Source organism: Cavia porcellus, unplaced genomic scaffold (genome assembly GCF_034190915.1).
Source record: "Cavia porcellus strain 051 isolate PalLab524CR breed Dunkin Hartley unplaced genomic scaffold, mCavPor4.1 scaffold_24, whole genome shotgun sequence".
Classification (NCBI taxonomy): Eukaryota; Metazoa; Chordata; class Mammalia; order Rodentia; family Caviidae; genus Cavia; species Cavia porcellus.
In genome coordinates, this window is record NW_026947507.1 from 11547426 (window position 1) to 11568836 (window position 21411).

Here is a 21411-nt window from a genome sequence, read left to right on the forward strand (position 1 = left end):
TCAAGTCTAAAATATAATTTATTTTTCTTTAGAAGGCTCTTTCAAGCAGAAGTAAGGCAGGTGATGATGATGCAGACAGATATTTGATGATACAGAGCATGACATAATTTTTCAGTTCCAAGTTTGATACAGTTTAAAGGAATTAAAGTAGAAGTAACAGATTATTCTTGGGTTAAATGAATAATTTAGGCCAAAAATAACAGTAAACAATGTTTTACGGAATATTTAATTTAATGTCTAATGTAGATTCACTGAAGATTTAAAAATCCAGGGTTAAACATAAGTACCTGAACTGAGAGATCATATCAACGTCCATGAACAAAACTTTTATTACCCAAAATTCATCTAGATTTACCACATATGTCCACTTTCCAGAAGGTTGATCATTTGATGGGAATCTTTTCCAAGTGTATCATCCACTTCCTTGGTATTTTCTTTTCAACTAGGGACCAGTATGTACGAGAGCTCTTGGACAGTTAGTGGGCGCTCCTGCTGCTGGTACCATCAGTGCCTCAGGGGAACTGCTTGTCACATGGCTCTGGTTTTGTCACCTCTTCCTTTGCTATCCATTGAATATCACATATTTTATTCTCCTGATTATTTTTTTCTACCTGCTAGAGCCTTGGGAAAATTGGAAAAAGCAACTTTAAAAAAAAAAAAAAGTCAGTGAGACATACTTTGTGTATCAAATTAAAATTTGATACACAATGCATACCAGTTATCTGTTTGATCAGGTATGTTCCACAGGCTGGAATTGGGTGGAATCCCAACATTAAGCTGAGATATTACTGAGGTACTAACTATAGATGAGTGGCTTCTTTGTTCACTTAAAAGTGAAAGAATTCCAAAAGAAATACAACTAAACCAAAAGCAAAAATCTTGAGTTCTAAGACTACTTCTTGTCATACAAGTTCTAAAGAGGCATACAGACATTTAGATTATAGACTCCTATTTCCAGCCTAATCTGAACTAATAGCATGACTTTGATAGAAATTTACCTTCTAGTTGATTTCATTCCCTCACTCTAATATAAGAGAACACAAGCAGATAAGTCCTGAGGTCATTCCAGCTCTGAACACTATTAATCAACCCTCAGGGTTACTGTGAAAGAATACATGACATATGACATATAAAGGTATGTATGATTCCATGGAAGACAGTAAGTGCAGTCAAAAGGCCACAGAATTTCAGTTAACTTGTAAATGATCTGCTGTACATAATAAAATCTGAAAAGTGCATAGTAATTATCATTCTCAAACTGAGCCACTGATATAACTTTAAAAACATAAACCCCTTAAGGCAATGTGCTTAACTAGTCACCATTTTCAAGTTATGTTATATGAGTTGTGATCAAAAATATACCAAATTTTTTAAACTCTAAAAATATTTGTTACAGAAAAAGACACGTTGCCACTAATTCCCCTCAAACACTCCTCCCCTTGTTTCGAACACACATATTCCATCATTGTCACCACTTTATGAAGCAGTTCTGGAAGTTCTCCTTTGTTAGTGTCATTAGTGGCATCGTACTAGTGCTCTCCATAGTAAATAAATTCAAAATGTTTGCTTCCACGGTCATTTTAATGTTGGGGCTGATCCAGAAGTCGCACAGCACCAGACCTGGCAAGGAAGGTGGCCAAGGACACACGGTACTGTTGTGCTGAGCCTGCTTTTCCACTGGATAGCAGCAGCTTTCACAGTATTATTCTTTTAATCAAGTCTCAATAAACAAGAAAAAAGACATCTAGAAGAACTGCTTCAGAAAGTGGTAACAATGTGTCTGAAGCCACAGAGAGTCTTTTGAGGGGACACTGATGGCAATGTGCTCAGGAGTGATATTTTTATCTAAACATCCAGTGTATATTTTGATCACCCCTTGTATATATTTCTGAGTCAACCAGAATAACTTTAAAATATTCTGAAGCTTCAATTAAATTATATTTTTGAGTATATCAAATGAAGTTGAAGTAACCTGCAGATTCCTCTGTTGAGAAATTTGTTATATGCTTATTTCAGTACTGATTCAGCTAACTGTATCTTTGAGGCCAAGATCATGTAGCATCTATGATGTTAACAAAAGTACAAAACTCTGATAGACTGGACCCCAAGATCAGTGGAGCAACAAAAAATTAGGCCTGGGATTAATAATATTGACTCATGATCTACAAATCTCAAATTTCACATTTCTCTTCTGCAAGGATTTTTTTTGGTGTTGTGTAATAAAGGCACAGCTGGAGTACACAGTTACGATTTGTCCACATTTCTCCTCTTCAATGTGATCCAAATGCCATTATGTGGTCGAAGAATCAACTCTCCTGAGAGGCCAAGTTCTTCACTTTTTTGGTTGGATTCTACCCAGAACCGTCTCAAGATACAGGAAAGAATGGTCTTTTCTTCCATCACAGCAAACTTTTGACCTTCAAATAAATATAAATACTATCACTTTAATTACAGATACAACTCAAATGTGAGAAAGGTCCTATTATAGGTACAAGCTACTATATGCTTTCACATAGGCCTTCAGAGAACCATAATCACCTGCAGAAGATGAAGATTTTCGAGCATTATTTTCTGTTCCAACCCAGTGTATCTGAATCAGTGACCACAAACTCTATTTTAGCAGGACAGTTAGTCCTCAGTATCCACAGGTTCCAACATTAGAAAGAAAATCTTTATAAAATTATCATCTACAATAACATGTACAAATTGTTTTCACTATTCCAAAAACAATGTCATATAACTGCTATTAATTATTTGCACACTTTCATTGTTTTAGGTATTGTATATCATGTACAAACTTATATAGAAGGATGTGTGTAGGTTATTCAGAAGTACTACAGCAAATACACTTGAACATTTGCAGAGTTTGGTATTTGTGGGAAATTCTAGAACCATTTCCTGGAAGACACTAGGAACATTTGTGCCTCAGATGAATCCTGGGTTCATTCAGGGTTGAGAATCAATACTTTATATTGTGCTTCTTTTGACTCTTTAATTTACAATAGTGTCATCAAATGTGCTTCAGATATACTCTTTTCAGTCTGGCCATATTTTACTAATGTCTACATTCATATGAATACAAGGTGCTAGAGATACTAAAGCCAAGTGTTTATGTGCATTCATCTTGCTTAAGTACTTCAACTAGCCGAATGGCAAGTATACTTTGTTTTGGTTCTACAAAAAATGTAATTGTTAAAACCACACACATAAATTAGATTAAGCATGGCAAGTCACATATTCTTATCATAATAAGTTATATTTTACCTTACTCCCAAACCTACAACTTTTACAAACTCTATCATGAGACTGAGTATGTCATGTTGTACAATGAACTGTGTCCGCATCCAAAACTTGGATGTGTGTGTTCCTATCCCTGGTATTTTACAGTTTGATTATACTAGAGATAGGATCTTTAAAAAGCTAATGAATGGCCAGAAATGGTGGCGCGTGCCTGTAATCCTTACTACTCTGCTGCTCTAGAGACTGAGACAGGAAAAGCACAAACTCAAGGAGACCTTGGGCAACTTAGCAAGACCCTAATAACTAAATAAATAAAAGGGCTGAGGATAAAGCTTAGTATTCTCTACATTCAATACTCAGTAACTAAAAAAAAAGAGGAAAGTGATAATGAATAAGAAATGTTAACCTTAATTAATTTTAAACCAGGTCATGAGGTAGGACCTAATACAAATGCTGCAGAGATATGAGAACACAGGCACACACCAAGACCAAGAGAAGACACAGAGAGAAGGCAGCCATGTGGGAGCCAATGAACAAAGCCTCAAAACCTTGTGGAACTTTAGCCTTCAAAACTGTAAAAAAAAAATCTATTGTTTAAGCCGACCCATCTGGGATACTCCAGAAGGGCAGCCCTAGGAAACAACTGTACTTTCTGACAGTAATATTTTAAAATTCTAAAGTGGAAGGAGAAAGAGTCCAGTATCTTCAAGACACTTGTGCGCAGATAATGTCATATCACATCTTAAAGAGATTCTTGTGAGGAAGCGCCTAACATATAGGCTAGAGAGATGAAACCAATTCCAGTGGATACAAACCTATACAGTTTCTAGGTCCAGCAGAGAAGGGCACATATGCATATGGATGGCGTCCCTTTGCATTCTCAGGAAAGAACCGCTCTGGCTGGAATTCCTCAGGATTTGGGAAGTACCTTGGATCTCTGTGCAATGCATAGGGAATGATGACGGCTTCTGTGTCCTTCACAACTTTGTAACCCGCTGGCAAGAAGTAAGCATCATGTCATTCACAGAACAAGGCTCACACTAGTGATAATATCCACTCTTCCAATTATCCTAACTATGGAACACATACCCACTTCACAATCTTCATTAAGACGTCGGGCAAATAAAGGTACAGGAGGAAAAATGCGAAGGGTCTCCTTAATGACACAGTCCAGATACTTAAGTTTCTTTAGGTCTTCCAAAGTCACGGGATGATCAGACTTCCCTGATTAAAGAAAGTGTATGAAATGACAGTGAAAGGACTCTGGGCTTGGGAGGGGTGAATGCATTAAAGAACAATATATGACTCAAAGCATGAAACACTGAATCCCCACAGGTATAGTAGAACTTCTAATATTATGGATAATCAAAATAAAATGAGACAAAATGCTAATTAAATAAATCAAATACAAAAATCACATATTATATGACTATTTGTAAACATAGAAAGCAAATTGGTGGTCACCAGGGTCTGGGTAGATGGAGAATCAGGAATATTTAATGATGCAGAGTTTCTTTAGGGGTGAGAATATTTTAGCACTAGAGATGACAAACACATTGTGAATGTTCTAAATGCCACTAAATTTTGCATTTTAAAATGATTAATTTCACATTATGTGACATTTACCTCAATTAAGTGTTACTAATTATGGGAGATTAAAATCATTCATGACACTGGCAATGAGACAAAAATTGTAGAATACACACACAAAAAAATGTGACCCACTTCAAAAGAACTTGTGAGCTTTTAGAAAACCAAATTTGTACCCTGAAGTACCCTGAGAGAAAGTAAAGTTGAAATGAGAAAAAATAAAATGACTACAGAAATGAAGCTTGAATTTAGATATCTTTACTCTCTAAAAGTCTTACTTATAAAATCCCAGTCTTCACAGGGTCTGGATGCAAACCTGTCTTTCCAAATATCTCTGAACACTGCATTGAGCCAAGGGTCCTGAACTCCAGTGTTTCTTACTGTTCATTACTGCTCTGCAAACCAGAAAGCTTCCTACTTCGGTGTCATTGTTCTGCTGCCTCCTCTCTTTCTAGAATGCTTTTTCTCAAGCACTGTTTTCCTTTATTTTCCTTTCCCACTTTTCTCTATGGATCTAAATAAGACACCACATTTTAGTAAGCTAAGCCAACTTTTTTCCTTTTCATCTTCTGCCTATGTGGAACCAGTTGACACATGATTTTTAAAAAGGGTAAAATATGATGATGCACTGATAATGAGCCCCTAGAATATGAAGTCTTGATTCCTGGAACCATTGAAGGCTATCTTACTCAGAAAAAAAGGACTTTAGAGAAGTGATTAAATTAAGGCTCTTAAAATGTGGAAATAATACTGAATGCCATCAGGGATCCTTAAAATACACACACACACACACACACACACACACACACACACACGCACACACGAGAAGGCAAGGTGGAAGATGCCATGCACTCATGAGCAGAGGTTTGAATAATGCACCCATAAATCAAGGTACATTAGCAGCTGCCAAAAGTTTAAGAAACAAGGGTGATTTTTTTTTCCAGTAGGAGTGCAACCCTGTTGATTTAGGCTTAGTAATACTGATTTTTGGATTTCAATGCTCAAAAAATGAGAGAACATGTTTCTGTTAAGCCTTCTAGTTTGTGGAATTTGTTACAGTTGCCATAGGAAACTAATACATCGTTTACCCCCCACTTCTGTCATTTTGGTCAGATGTAGTTCCCATATGAAATTGCTTTTCTTTATCCTATCAGCTCTGCCTGCTCCTCTGTGTTCCCCTCTTTACGTCACTCAAGGACACAGCCCTTGAAGAGGAGCTTTATGAATGTGTGCCAGTTTCACCCATCAGTAGTTGGATCCTTGAGGTCAGTCCTATGGATCTGTGCAGGCGCAGCAGCTAGCCCACGGCAGTCACATATCAGGGGCTTGACAAAGCTTGTAAAGGAACAGATAGAGCCTCACAGAGGAGAAAGGTCCTGGAAGTGACTCTGCAGGGGCATTCCTGCCTTGGACACTGTCCTTAGAACAGGTCCTCCTGCACATGCTTAAGGAGCAGGAATGTTGCTTAGGTGCATGCAGGGTCTACAATCTCATGAGTGAAGGAGTCAAACATACCAAACACTTCATCCAGTTCATTGTCTACTTTTTTCTGGACTTCTGGATAAGAACCCAACAGGTATAAGGACCAGTTTATAGCTGCTGCAGTTGTATCATGGCCCTAGAATTGTAAAAAAAAAAAAAAAAAAAAAAAAAGCAAAACTAAAAAAAACAGCTTTAAAAAACAGCATTATACTAAGAAGATCAGGAGTAAGTATATATTCCTTTGCATTTTCTGTACACTTGACAGTTGTAGCCTAACTGCAGAACATAAACTCTTTCTATTTAGAACTTCACCTCTGTGACAAATACTACAGTCTCTTAAAAGCAGAGGCCTGTCCTTAGCGATGACCTTTCAATGTCTCACCATGTTGCATATTTTGCAGGAAGCTGCTGGGCTGTGCTAACGAAGGTGCAGTCTGGGAGATCCTGGAGAGCTACATCTTTCTAAGAGACACAAATGTCTGGTTCTCCTGAGTCAACTTCCAGATCTGTATTTGAGGGAAAATTTATGTGACGATGCTGAACACCCAGAGCACACATGTGTGCAATTCTGAGCAATATTCTCCATTTCAAGAAGCTGCCTAGTTAATGCTTGCTGAGTTTCAGGCAAAATATTAAGTACTTTCCAGAAGTTAATTCAATGAACCTTCACAAAACTCTAGTATATATTCATTAATATTATTCATATTTTTTAGAATAAAACTGTGGCAAAAAAAAGTCAAACACATTCTCCAGGACCGGACAGCTTTGTAGAAGGTACACATAGAAAGAGATTTCCAAAATGACGATAAAACCAAGTCCGTGTTATCGCCCACTACAACCATGGGGCGTCCTGCAGGAAGGAAAGCTCCCTGAGTCTCACGGCCACACCTAGACAGCCTCATCCTCTAGCTAGTCAATATTTTAGGGTTCGCTTCTTATCTCATATCTTCACTCATTGGATGCTTTCTATATGCTAAAGCAGTAAGATTCAGGAAAAAATGTGTAGGAAAATCAGTAATTGTGGTATGTCTCTAGGAATAAGATTTGTAACACAAATAGAAAAATATAATCTCCTTCATAGATGATCTTACTTTTCCACTTTCCTATGCAGTATAAATGCTCACTGTAACATTTCAATCTCTGGGCAAACATCTCCCAAATCTTTGTTGCACAGAGTAGCTTTTGAATTGTTTCAGTTTGTTTTGAAAATTTTAAAAATTAGTCTACGAGTCTCAGATTTTGGCACTTCACTGCATTTTCTTGCCTAAGTTCTTTTATAAACTCTACTCTAGATGTGATTCAAGCCATTTCACTCAGTTCTCTACTAAGTGATGTATGGAAAGACTTCTGCTGAACCATTTGGTTTTTCTTGAACTTGTGAGTGGAAATTTGACCCACATGTATAGGACTGAAGGCATGGAATTTCCTACAGTATTCTATTTTGTCTGCTGTCCACAAAAGGTGAATGAAGCAAAACAAAGCAAAGTTAACTGGAGCACACTGGTGACTTGGGGAGAGCCAACAGCTTAATACCTAAGGCTGGGGCCTAGAACACAGAAGACCTGAACTTAGCCTGCACCCAGCTTATAGAGCAGGCTGTGATATTAGCTACATATCATATGCCTCTTAGTGAAAGAAGAAGAGAATTAGAATGTCAAAGAATGTTAGAGATAGAAGATCATTAGCCTAGCTGTCTTATGGCAATGAGAGATTACAGGTGAGAAGAATGTGCACACATGCATGTGCATTTGTATGTGTGTGTTAATGTGAGTGTGTGTATGTATGTGTGTGTGTGTGTGAACATGGGCAAGGCCAAATGATAATATTCAATACATGCTGCAAGCTTCCTATGTACCACTGAGAAGAATCTTTCATTCTTAGTGCTCTTTGAAAAACATCTAATCACTATGACTGAGGCCTTACTTTTAAAGCAAGATTACAGGGTTGGGGATATAGCTCAGGGATTCAATCCCCAGAACTGTGAAAGACAAAAGAGGAAAAGAATACTCAGACTCAGAAAAGTTATATGTGGTGACTGAGGCCATGCTTGTCGTATGTGTCAGGCTGGGGATTTGATCTCAGAACCTGTTCTACTTTTCAGCTTGTTTAGACATCCATTTTCTGTTTCAAGATTTCTTTTCACTAAACTGTTCCCTCCTAACTAGTAAGTTTAAACCACTGATTCAACCTATCTCTCTCTTTAACATAGAGAAACTGTGATTGAGATCAGGAATGACTGTAAAGTGTCTTAGGCACTTCTTTGTCACTGCAACAAAATACCTGACACCTGCAGCTTAAAGGAGAAGTTTATTTTAGCTCACAATTCAGAATCCTATTCAATTAGAATAGATGACACAGTTTCATTTGTTTGTGCTTTTTCATTATTCTTTGGGGTCATAGCCAAGAAATTACTGCTCAGACTAATCTCAAGAAGTGTTCTACCTTTTCTTCTAGCATGTTTACAGTTTCAAATTTAGTCTGTTTAGTCTGCTTTAGTTAATTCTTGTATAAGGGGAAAGAAAAAGGTTCATTTTTATTTAAGAGCATGTAGATATTTCGTTTTCCCAAAACTACTTACTGAAGACTCTCTGTCATGCATTTTTGACACTTTAATTGAAAGTAAGTTGGTTATAAATGCATAGATTTGTTTCTATGTTTTTTATTCTGTTCCATTAGTCTATACATCTATTTTCATGACACTACCATGCTATTTTGATTGCTATAGCTTTGTAGTATGTTTTGAAGTCAGCTGATATGCCTCCAGTTTTGTTCTTTTTGTTCAAGATTGTGTTAGCCTGTAAGAATTTTTTATTTCTCTGAAAAATTTTATTAGAATTTTGATAGAAATTTCAATGAACTCTTAGACTGTACAACCAAAATAGCCATCAACAAATGACTAAATTTAATAGTAGGATGTACATACAATGAAACACTACTCAACTTTCTTTTTAAAAAAGAAGAAATTTTCATTTTCAATAACATATATAAATCTAGAGGACATTAGCCAAATTGAAATAAGCCAGAACAGAAAGAAAAATACCATGTGATCTCACTTATAAATGGAAGCTACAAAAGTTGAACTAACAGAAGAAGTTAGTGGTTACCAGAGGCTGGCTGTGGGCAGGCAGATGGAAAGGGAGTGATACTGGCCAAAGGACACCAAAATTTAGACAAGAGGAATAAATCCTAGCAATCTACTGTACAATGTGGTGATTACCACTGATAGCAGTGTATTATATAGCTCAAAATTGCTAAAAGGGTGAAATTGAAATGTTCTCAACACAAATAAATCATAAATATGTGTAGATGATGGATATGTTAATCTCATTTAATCATTTCACAGTGTACATGCATCATGCAGTTATTATTTATCAAAAAATTAAATACAATTTTAAAAGAATGCATGAGCACTTGTATTATAACCAGATGGCATGAATCACTTGAAACATGGATGGGTGTTACTTTCTTCCTCTTAAAGGATATTACTACATATGGCTTCTAATTATCATTTCTTTATTTTGCAATCCACATATAGCAGGATTTATTCTTTGTAATATTTAATATTTAAAATTGTATTTGTAAAAAGCACTTTAAAAAAAGGTCAGAAATTCCTTCAGAATCACAAACTGGTTGGATTCTACATTGGAGATGTTTTATATTTTTAATTACAGTACTGAGGATAGATTTCAAAATGAGAAACATCCCCGCCCTTAATTTTTATTTTATTTTATTTACTTTGAGACAAAGTCTCATTAAATTACTCAGTTGCTCAGGTTAGCCTTGAACTTGTGATCCCCGTGCCTCAGGCTCCCAGAGTGCTGGGATTACAAGTTTTCAGTACTGTGCCTGGCTTAGTAGAAGATTCTTACTATCCTTTATAGCTAATGCAGCTCACAGCAGAAGCTAAGTGTTCGTCTGTTAGAACTCTAGAAGGAGAAAGTAAAGAAGTTAATGGGCTGAAGATCTTAAAAGAAAGCATGAAGCAATATAGAGAACTGAGAGCAACTTCTGGCTTTTCTTCTGGTTAGAGAAAGTCTGACTAAGCTTCGATTTTCTTGAGAAAAACTATATATACTGCTGCAGCCACCAGAAGTCAAAATGTTGTTCCGAAGAGGGAAGTTGATCCAGTATTTCCTCAGGTTCTTGAATTTTGTAATTTCTGATGGTAATACAATGTCTTCTTCAGTTATACTGCACTACTGGCTAATTTTTTTTTAATTATGCAAAAGATTCTAAAAAGAACAGGAACTTGTTTGTTTTTTGTTTTTGCAGTGCTGGAGATGAAAGGGCTTCTCCCATGTTAGGGAAGTGCTCTATCATGGAGCTATCCTCAGGGGCAAGGTATTTGTTAATGGTACCTAGAAATCACCCGAAAATATCAAATACCTCAAACATGAAGGTGTCAACTTCTTCTCGAATATCTTCATGACTTAGTTTGTTGCCTTGTTCATCAGTCACACTTAAAAGCAAATCCAGAAAAGCCTTGCCTTTTCTTTTGGAGATGCCGGGAGCCGAGCTGGCACTTTTATTTTCTTCCTTTGCCTTCATTTCATTGACCTTTTCGGCAATGACCTGTATGATTTAAGTGACAGTCATATGAGGTTGCTCAGATGTTGTTAAAGCCTTAGAGATACATTTTTTCATAAAAATATGCTGGCTTCTTGAACTTACTTTTTCTGCTCTTTCCATTTCAATGACAATTTAGGCTCTTGTGAAAATACATTAAAGCCTCCTGTTAACACTTAAGACATTATTTGATGAAACTATAAAAACAAACTTAACATCAGACAAGTGCAAAATTTTCAAGTTCTATTTTTGTAATCTTCCTGGTATGGAATAGAGTCCTGCTCTACTAAATTATACCCTAGAGATTTGAGTGAGTTAACGAGAAAAGATTTTAAGTGGTGGAGAGGACACAGCCATTACATAGGAAACTAATTATAGATCACTCTTAATTACTGTGTGTTATGTTAGAGAAAAAACCACCAAGTTAACTCATCGATATACTCCTTGTGCTTACTATTTGATATACCTGGAAGGCTCTTGCCTCAGTGCCTGCATGGCTTCTCTCGGGTCTCTGCTCACTGTCACAATACGAGACTTTGCCTAATGACTGGTACCCTAATCTCTAGCACTATTTTCCCAGCACTTGGTTTTCCCGATGTCACTTCCCCCCTGACATATTACACCTGCTATTCATTATCATTTTCCTCAACTCAAATGCTACCCTCCACATGGCAGCAAATTTGTTTTGAGCAATTGATATATTGATATATTTCCAAATTCTAGAGCATCCACTGGAATTTAACAAATGCTCATTAAATATTTGCTGAATGAATGCAAGTTAAAGTCTATACATTTAATGATACATTTCAATTTTCTTTTTCTTATCAGGCAACTGACAAAATTTTCTGATAAGTAGCTTGAATGAGCAGACTCTAAGCTTACTGAAGGTAAGAAGAAAAAGAAAAAGGAGGAGGAGGAGGAAAAGGAGAAAGAGGAAGAAGAGGAAAAGAAGGGGAAAACATCTATGGGAAGCTCATTCTGTAAAAGTCTCAGTATGCAATTTTCAATATGTGTAAAATGAATGACACTGAATTTAGTCTGGAATTTGTTCATATTGATATTAATACTAATGTTTGAAATGTAAGAGAAAATGTAATTGTAATATGCAACCTGTTTGTTGTTTTGTTACTATTTCTTGACATGAGGCAGCAATTCCAATGTAATTGAACCAGTTTATAGTAAAGAAAGAATAACTCAGATAGGTCTACTTTCAATATATCTAAGTTGTAATATGCGTATTTTCAACCAACTCATGCTTTTTTCATAAACACATTTTGATACAAAGATTGATGTATTATATCCAAACCAAAATCTTTATCTTCTGTTTATTTTTCACTTAGAAATAAAAGAATAAAACATTTTCCTTCTAAATTAAGATATGTACTGCTTTAAATGCCTTTTGCTTTTGAAAACTACTACCATCTCCAAATATTGCCCAGTAAATTCTTAGACACAGATCTGTTTTCTTATTCTTTTGCACAGGCACTGTTTGTCAATGAAGTGTTCACAGCCAACACCATATTTTGTTATAATTTGCTAATGGATAACCTCCACTACTGGCCTAATCTATTACGGAGGGAGGGATCATACATATGTAATTTATTACCATTCGAGTACCGCATTTGGCATTTAATGGGCACTATAGTCATAGACAAAGTTTAAAAAGTCACAGGCTTACAAATTTATGGAAATAGTGATGATGGTTATGCAACTCTGAATCTATTCAATGCCAATGAATTATACACTTCAAATGGTTATAACGGCGAATTTTTGTTATGTATCCTACTGTAATGAGAAAAATGGCTTACGTTTTTGGTAAAAGTGTGTAGGATCTCTAGGTCCCTTTTGTGCTCTCGTCCTTCTTTAAACATAAGATACCAAAGGTCAGGCCAAAGCCAGGGCATCTTCATTCTTCGAAAAATCTTATCACTCATCCTGTAAATAGCATAAAAACACATCACATTTTACCACTGAAGAGCATATTCCTTGAGCACCTAACTGGTGTGTAGGCATAATGAAGGTTATGCATGTGAATGAGGCTAATTAGTCTTTCAGGCTTAGTGCTAATCAAAGGACTGGACTATTACGCAATCAAGGAAGCTTTTAGAAAATGGACTCTTCAGAAGAATGAAAAATCCACTACAAAACATCCTTATAGATGATACTTGGTCCCTATGCTTCTTCATCTACAGTGAGTTCTCAACTTCCCGAGGCTGCCCCAGTCCTTTGTACCAAAGGCTGACATGAAATCTGCTTCTTTTGAAGATCCACTCATTCATCTGATCACTCTTCTGAGTGATGCCAAAGCTACTGGTGTTTTCTACAAAAGTGCGCTCATGGCTGTCCAAAAAACTCCCTCTCAGTCCCAGTGATGGAACAGAAAATCCTCTACATGATTAGGATGGGATTAGATGCCAGTTTTTCAGAGATCTTTCCCCTGTAGAACCTACCCTTGTTTTTTTCTTTAGTATAAGTTTTTCTTCCTAAGAACGTATTATAATTCTTAAGTTTACATTTGATAACCCAATGCTTGTCTCCTATGCTACTATAAAATCAGCACTGTGTGGGACTGACATATTATAGATGGCCAATCAACATTTATTAAAATGAAGTGAAATGAACCGTAGACCTTAAGATAAGATAAATCAAATCAAATCCTGGCTCCGCTTCTTAGTAGCCAAAAAATTACAATTAACTTTAAATAAAACTGATTGTTTCAGTTGCAAAAGAATGTGCAGAAAGTATGGGAAAGGAAAGTAAATACCAATGAATACAAAAATGCAATAAAAAAGACAAATTCATACACAAAACAATGATTAAGTATTTTTTCTTCTGGTTTTTTCCCCTACAAATAATTTCTTATATATAGTGGTTGTTGTATTACAAGAATCGTTTATATTTTTCATGGGTTTCATAATGTCACTATCATAATTTACAACATAATATAATCTCCGTATATTAAAAAGTAACAATTTTAAATTTCTACATAATCTGCATATACCATAATTTACATAACCATTTCTATTACTCAAATGCACGCTGAAATTATGAGATTAATTTTGAGTTAATCTTTAACTCAAAGATCTTTGAGTTCCTTTTGAAATAATACAAAGTCACAACATAGACACAAATAATCACCAGTAATTTTTAAAGCCCAACTCAACACTTTAAAGAATAACCAAAAGAACTCTTATTTACCTATAAACTGCACGGACGTACTTGGAATCTTTATTGCTCTGAGCACCAATACGCTTCCCCATAGCTGTTTCTATAAGACACGGGGGAGAAGCAACCATTTAACTCACGCACATATCTTTTGCTTATTTTACAGAGGCAAAAGGCAAAATTCTGCCCCTTTCTGCTGTATTTTAGCAGATTTTTCCTTTGTTTGCTTTTGTACTGTTGCTTCGCCCACTCTTTGCTCCTCTTCTTCCCTCCTTTGGACCTTCCCAGCTCCTTGGCTCTCCCTGTTGCCCTGTGAGTGGCTGCTGTTTCTCAGTGGCCAACCTACCAGTTGCACCAGCTTGAAGAACCCCATGTTCTTTCCCATTTCCTCATTTCCCTTCCCGATGGAATGTTATTCTCTATTTGGGCTATTTTATCTTTATGCCATGACTTTAGATACAAATCAATCAGGCTTACCACAGATTATATCCAAGACACAAAGAGTGATATAAAAAAAGCAGTTAAATGCCTCTTGGTTAACATGTTTTTCAAGTTTATTAGCCAATATATTTGCTTGTTCATTCATGATATCTAAGAAATCCTCCAGAATTGTAAAATGGAAAGTGGGTGTTAACATTTTTCTCCGGGAGCGCCATTTGATTCCAGTACTAGAAATACAATACATGGTTACAAATAAGAAAACTCTCATGCAAAATAAATAAAGCACAAATATACCTAACCCAGCAAAACTCTAAAGCAGCCTCACCTGCACATACTCAGATGCTTTGGTTGGAACAGCAAACATACAAAATATTCACAAGTAGTTACAAAATATAGATATTTTCATACACTGTTTCGCAATACTGATAGTTAAAAGAACATCCATAAAGGAGAAAAATTTAAGAATTTCTCTCCACTTATAAGTTCTGAGTTTCTAACACTGTCTTTCTTCCTCACTGATACTTCAGTTCTCAAATGTTCACATGTTCCATGACTCTACTTCCCTTTTTTCTGTATTTGAATTCTCCAAAGCTCTTACAAGTTTTTTTCTCGTGCCAGGCCCTGTCTTAGAAGACGCAGTCCTATCACTGGATTCCAGGTCAGGTTTGAAGTCACTGTGTTCAGTGTTCTCCGAGGCTGCTGTCTATTTTCATTGGCTTTGCAAACTTTCCCTGCTCCAGATAATCTTTTGCTTTACTGCACTTGAACATCAAGATCTCTTAATTCTTCTCGGAGCACTATAGGTGGTCATATTGAGTATCATGATTAGAGATGACCAGATACTTTGAACCTCTGTCTGTCAAAGACCCACAGTTAGCTAGACCTCTCCTTCTATCCTTTTTCCTCCTTCTTGAGACCAATCATGCTGCAGAAAAACTATCTTCTGTCAGTTCCTAAAACAACAATTTACACACACAAGTAATTATGAGACATCTTTACAAATTTACACTGACCTACCTTGTAAGTAGTCCTAAGCCAAGCCACGGCTCTATGAACTTGTACATAAAGGATTTGTCAATTTGCTTCGAACTAGTTAAAATTACCTTAGGTAGAGAGGGAGAAAAAAGAAAGATACATATACAAACATCAAAACAACTTCAATTATTGAAAAACTTGGTTAGTATACAGCTATATTTTATGTTTCAAAACCTTTATTTTCGGGGCTGGGGATTTAGCTCAGCGGCATAAGCGCCTGCCTTGCAAGCAGGCAGTCCTGAGTTCGATCCCCGGGAGTGATAAAAAGACAAAAAACAAAACAAAAAACCCTTTATTTTCTCTGAAGTTCATTTTCATTCTTGTGCCTCAGAGAAATCCAATCCGAGTTTTGAACTTGTCGTTCAGTTTCAAAATTAAGTAGAGTTGAGGAAAAGATACTTCCCTAATTCTTGCCATGAATCAGGAGCCAAGTAGAGACATTAAGTGAGGATGGGAAGAAGAGAAGAGGGAGAGGAGTTTGGAGGAGGACCACGATGGAAATCATGAGATTCTCTTGGAGAAGGCTGATTTTGAGACATTTAGCTGTTTATGCTCTGAGAGCAGGTAGGAAGCTCAGGATAAAGATGCTACAGCAGCATGTCTGAGTGTCTCTCGCAGACAGCTAACAGTGAAAACACTGAGTATCTAAGGTGGTGCACAGAATGCTCCCCCAGCTTTCTCCATTCTGGACAGATCTCTATCCACAGGTACCAAACCGACTTCAAGAGGTCTACAGTAGCCCAAATCCTCTACTTAGTTCCCCTCATTATCTTCCTGAACTAGGACTCTGGCACAGGGCACAAGGACAACTCCCACATGTCTATCACAACAACCAAGGGAGACTTATGCCAGTACTTGCCAGAATCCCTCAGGGAATCCTGTTTTTAATTTTTTCCATGAAGAGACACTCTATTGCATTTTTACTCCCTGACCCAAATCCAAATCCTTTTCTCATATCACCAGATAGTTCCTCCAGTGGCACAATATTGAATACAAGGTCTATAAATTTTCTGAAGAGTAATTTCAACAGCAGGAATTAATAATGTCTACTCTGTCGACATCACATGAGCATCCCCTTTAAATGTAGAATAACAAAATCACTGCTGTCATATGAGCCCCTGAGCACTGTGAGGGAAGCCCCATATGTAGTTAGTCACATTTTGGAATCTTACCACTGTGTCAGGTAGATAACAAGTGCTAACCTTGTACAATAATCTACTTATGGTTCTAAAAGGCATATCCCTCTAGAGACTTTCCAAACTGGAGAACAAATATATTGAGAGTTTGCAAATGTACCTTGTCTCTCCAGGATTCTCACTACATCTATGAAGGACTAAATGAATTTTACATAACATAAAACATTTAATGAAATAATCTTTGTACAGAGTTAAGTGAAATTCAAAGGCACATTTGTTACATGTATTCCCACACTATCAAATACAAGTAAAACAGCGATCTTATTTCCCACACATTTACCTCCACATTTTCTGCATGATAAAGGGCCACCATCGGCACTGGTCCAATCCAGAGTTTCAGCAGTGGCATGTGTCGGAATTCTTCTGTGTATTTAATTAGCTGTTGAAAAAATTCTAGGAAAAATTATTTCATTTTAAATTCCATCAAGAAATGAACCTTGTTAATAGTATTAACAAATGTTCATTGCCTCGTTTAATGAATGTACAGTACTAATTATGTAGAATGTTATCATTAAAGGAGGCTCAAGGGGGGCAAATGTGAACTCTGCACTATTTTTGCAACTTACATATAGATTTAAAACTATTCCAAAATAATGTTTCTGTCACAAATAAGTATAACATTATGACATTAGTTATTATAGAACTATTAGGTTTCCCTATGGCAAATGTACACTTCTAAGACATTGCCCATCATTATGGAGCTAGTAAATGGCTTTGTACCCAGACTCTCGAACTGTTACACACAAATTTGAAATGTCTCATGAATAAAATTGCTGTGAAAAGGACTGGGTCAAATCACCAGTGTCAAAACATGTGGCTTCATGTTAATGTACTGCCTGTCTTTTTCTGTCTAACGAAGTGAGGTCTGAGTCTGTGGTTTGAGCTGTCAGGTCCTTGGACACAGCTGGACACAGCTGGGCACAGCTAGGGGACAGTGAAGGGAAGCAGGCGTTCACACAATGCACTGGAGATGCACCACGTCAGGGTTTAAAAGCAATCAGAAGCCACGTGCAATGCCACAGGTGAGATTAATGAGCCAAAATTCAGGCTTCAGCCCCAGAATGGAAGGAATAGCCTCTTATATAGCAACAACGGAACTTAGAACACTGATGTTATCTTAGGGGAGTCTCACATCCCCAACTTTGCTGAGCTCAATGTTGGGTGTAAATCAGGGCTTCAGTAAATGCTTGATTGGTAATTAAAGGATTTATTTTAGCCAAGTTCCAGGCAGTAGTCTAGAAGCTTTCCTTGGGTTTAATCCTTAAAAATTTAGCTCTGTAATACAGTTCCTTTTACAAATAAAATAATGAAGAATTTTTTTTAAAAACTCCTTTGATTTAGAGACTTTTAAATTACGTCTCAAATTCTTTACTTGGTTACAGAATTAGAAACCGAGCAAAAGTGCCATACCACCAAAATCCAGTATTTGTTGATAGAATAAAAGGTCACTCTGAAACAGGCAAAATATTGTCATTCCTCTCACTCATAAAGTCATTCCACACAGAACTACTTTAAATAGCCCGTGGTTTCTTTTAAAACTGGTCTCTTTATTGGAAAGTTTAATTCTTGGAATCCCTTCTCAATATATGATGATATTTCTTAAGTGTGTCACTTTCTCGGAATAAAGTTGGGAAAGAGTATCTAGGATAAGGTCATAATCCAAAAAGACACTATTATGAACTCTATGGGCCAAAGTATCGAAATCCTTAAAGATCGAAATATTCAGTCTTAAACCCCTGAAGTCTAAAGAACTGTAAAGTTAAAATCCTTAAAGTAGAATTCTGGAAAAATAATTTTAAAAATTCTTTAGCAAACATTTGTGTACATTTTTAAAAGGGGATTTGAGAAACAAAAACATGACAGAACATAAGCCATTTTTCACAATAAAATAAATACAATATATGTTTTTGCAATAATGAAAACAGTTATATTAATAACATCCATATAGCTACAGTTGACAGCAATATGCAGATAAACTAAACTTATAAAAAATAGGTCAAAGAGCAAAATATATGATAACCTATCTGTACAGCTGGCAACTGTGTACATCCAGCTTTATAGCTGCTGGCATGAGAAATGCCATAGCAGACAACCTAAATTTTGTGAAAAGATCAAAAACCACAATGATGAATCATCACAACATAGAGAACTGTACAAAAGACTGAGATCTCAAAAATCTTAGCTTCTCAGATGCAGGTGTTAAAAAAAAGGCATCTCTTCGTTCACATTGTGTTTCAGTGTTTTTATACACACGTACAGGGCTTCCACACAAAGCTAACACTGTGATAATGAGCTTTTACTAGTTAAAATATGTAAAATAATACATAAAATGTATTAGAATTTTCTGAGTCATTATACAATTACACTGTATTAGAAATGATGCAAAGACAAAATCCATAGCGTAGTAAATGAGATGGCAGAGGCCAACACACGCCTAAGTCCTGAAGTCTGATGAGCTAGGAGTTTGCATAGTCAAGGTAGCAGAAATAAATTGTGTCCCAGCTCTCAGAGACCTATTTGCCTTCTATATTTGTTCCTTCTGAGCCACCATAGACTGTACAGTCTGTGCCCACACTGAGTGTTGATCCTCCCTACTTGATCCATTGAGAGTCACACAGAAGTCTCCTCTGAAACAGACATACACAAAATGATGACGTTCTGTGTGTCTAGGTATTCAATCTGGTTAACATGATGCAAGTACTCTTGGTATAACCAGAAACAGTCATCTCATCCCCAGAATTTGGCTTTCATTCTCTCTTTTTTGTAGTGAGTTTTTTGTTGTTGTCGTTGTTTGGCTTTCAGGATTCCAGTATTTGTGATTTGAATATTTCACAGCTGTGATTTTGGAAATTTTAGACTTTAGGGATTTTGATCGTTCAGAATTTCAATACTTGGGATTATGGAATTTGGGCTGTGTCTTTTGAGATTATGATTGACAAAGGAAGAATCTATATTTCTATACAATTATTAATATCATAAAGCATTAGAGTTGAAGGGAGGTTAGCTCTGCTTTTGTACTAACCAAGATGATTTTTATCAATGTGATTTTCATATATCTAAATGTGTTTTCAGGTTATTTGTACCATTAGTCATTGATATTTGGTTGAAGACATTTACTAGGGTTTCTTCTATCAGATAATAGTTTTGGCAGTACTTTCTCATGCAGGCTTATCTTACTTTTGTGAAGTTGACAGTGTTATTTTTATTTGAGGAAATAGAGACAATGAAATAATCCTTCAAGCTTTGCAAGTAATGCTCAGCATACAAAAGTTACTCATCATAAATCTGAAAAAGGAACCGGGTTTTGGTCAGTGTCTATTTTACTTTTCTCAAGAGTCCATTGTAAAATGCTATTTTGGATAAATGTTTGGCCCTGGGTATCCCGATTTACACACCCACAGAAGTGAGAGACAGCCATGTAGCTCACTGTCCCTAATAGGAGACTCAAACGCCAGGAACTTAGCAGAGCTTTCTAACTTAAAACGATATTTTTCCATGCACAAAACGTAAGTGTATCTCTTTTTTTTTTTTCAACAGATTACTTCAATTTTTAAAAATTCACTCTTCAATAAACAATGCTTTTGAAAACTTGCCATGTAAATTTGCCTTAAGGCCAATCCAACGTAGTTTATCAACTTTTATTTTGAAACCTCCTTAAAGATGTTAACATACGAAAGTCAAGAAGGAACAAAAAGTATGTAGTGGTTAAGTCATATGATCCCAGAGTCAGGCATATGACAGGGGTACAGCACTAAATTTGGGAGCGTTTGTCATATTCTGAGCAAGTTTGTCTTACAAACCAAACTGCAGAAAAGACAGGGTTTGAGATGTGCACCTCTCTTGAAGCAAAAGAAAGGAAAAACAGGACTAGATGCGGGTAAAAGCTGCATTCGGCCCTATGCAGAAGTTAGGTACCGGATGAGTGGGGCGTGGAGCAATTTGGAGAGGGGTCAACAGGAAAACCCGGCGGATTCCGGAATCCACTCTAGCGGAGGCAGGCGCTCCCTGCGGCCAGCGCCTCCGGTCCTGGAGTTCGGGCCGTGGAACCCGAGGGGTGGGGACTGGGGAGGGGGCGCACTGCGCACCCCAGCGTGGCTCAGGAGGGAGCCTGCCTGCCGGGGATCGGCGCCCGGAGCGCCAGGCCTCCCGCCCCTTACCGGCGGAGCTGGGCTTCATCTGCAGCGCGTGTCCCACCAAGGGGTAGGCGCGGGCCACCTCGGGGATGGGCTTCATCTGCTGCCACTTCCGCGCGTAGCTGGCTAACATCTGCAGGACGCTGAGGAGCAGGGTGGCGCCGGCCAGGGAGACGGCGCTCGCCGCGCCCCAGAGGAACAGCTTTTGCGCCACCGGCTCCAGCCAGAGCTCCATCCTCTCTGCGGCGGCCGCCCGGCGGGGACTGCGGTGGAGACCCGGCGAGGCGAGGTCGGCCTCGGGCCGGGGCGGAGCTCCCGGGCCGGAAGGCGGGGCCGCTGCCCGCTTCCTTCTGTGGCCCGAGGGCAAAGGCACCCGGCTGGGGGCGCTGCGGCGGCCGGGACCCGGTTTCCAGCCTGGGGGCTGGAGGAGCCCGCGCTTGCTCTGTGAGCCACACAGTGGTGCACGCGCAAAGCCACAACCCAGCGGTTTCTGGGCGCTGCAAGGTGGCTTGGACGCTCTGGAAGGCGCTTAGGGTGGGATGCAGAGAAGCCAGGGTGTACGC

General features: G+C 37.7%; 1 protein-coding gene across 2 annotated transcripts; it reads right to left on the reverse strand.

Annotated features, from left to right (window-relative positions):
* Nucleotides 1-21371, reverse strand: LOC100716074 (cytochrome P450 4V2). Of its 2 annotated transcripts, none has more exons than XM_023564820.2 (11): nt 20873-21371; nt 16996-17108; nt 15502-15587; nt 14521-14711; nt 14077-14146; nt 12687-12813; nt 10699-10884; nt 6346-6448; nt 4330-4464; nt 4056-4235; nt 1-2417 (listed from the first exon to the last, which is right to left on the reverse strand). In XM_023564820.2, the coding sequence occupies exons 1-11, from the start codon at nt 21081-21083 to the stop codon at nt 2245-2247; spliced, it is 1575 nt and encodes a 524-aa protein (XP_023420588.2). In that variant the 5' UTR covers nt 21084-21371; the 3' UTR covers nt 1-2244. The 2 variants fall into 2 exon arrangements, with proteins under 2 accessions (XP_023420588.2, XP_063090708.1); XM_063234638.1 differs by having other exon boundaries at nt 16996-17094; nt 20873-21010.
* Between the last annotated feature and the right edge of the window lie 40 nt (nt 21372-21411).

Coding starts and splice junctions, on each gene's coding strand:
- LOC100716074 (XM_023564820.2), bottom strand. CDS start 21,083: ATGGAGCTCTGGCTGGAGCCGGTGGCGCAAAAGCTGTTCCTCTGGGGC. Junction 14,147..14,520: donor TGTCTTGGATATAATCTGTG/GTAAGCCTGATT, acceptor CGTGTCTTATAG/AAACAGCTATGGGGAAGCGT. Junction 10,885..12,686: donor TACACACTTTTACCAAAAAC/GTAAGCCATTTT, acceptor TAAATCATACAG/GTCATTGCCGAAAAGGTCAA.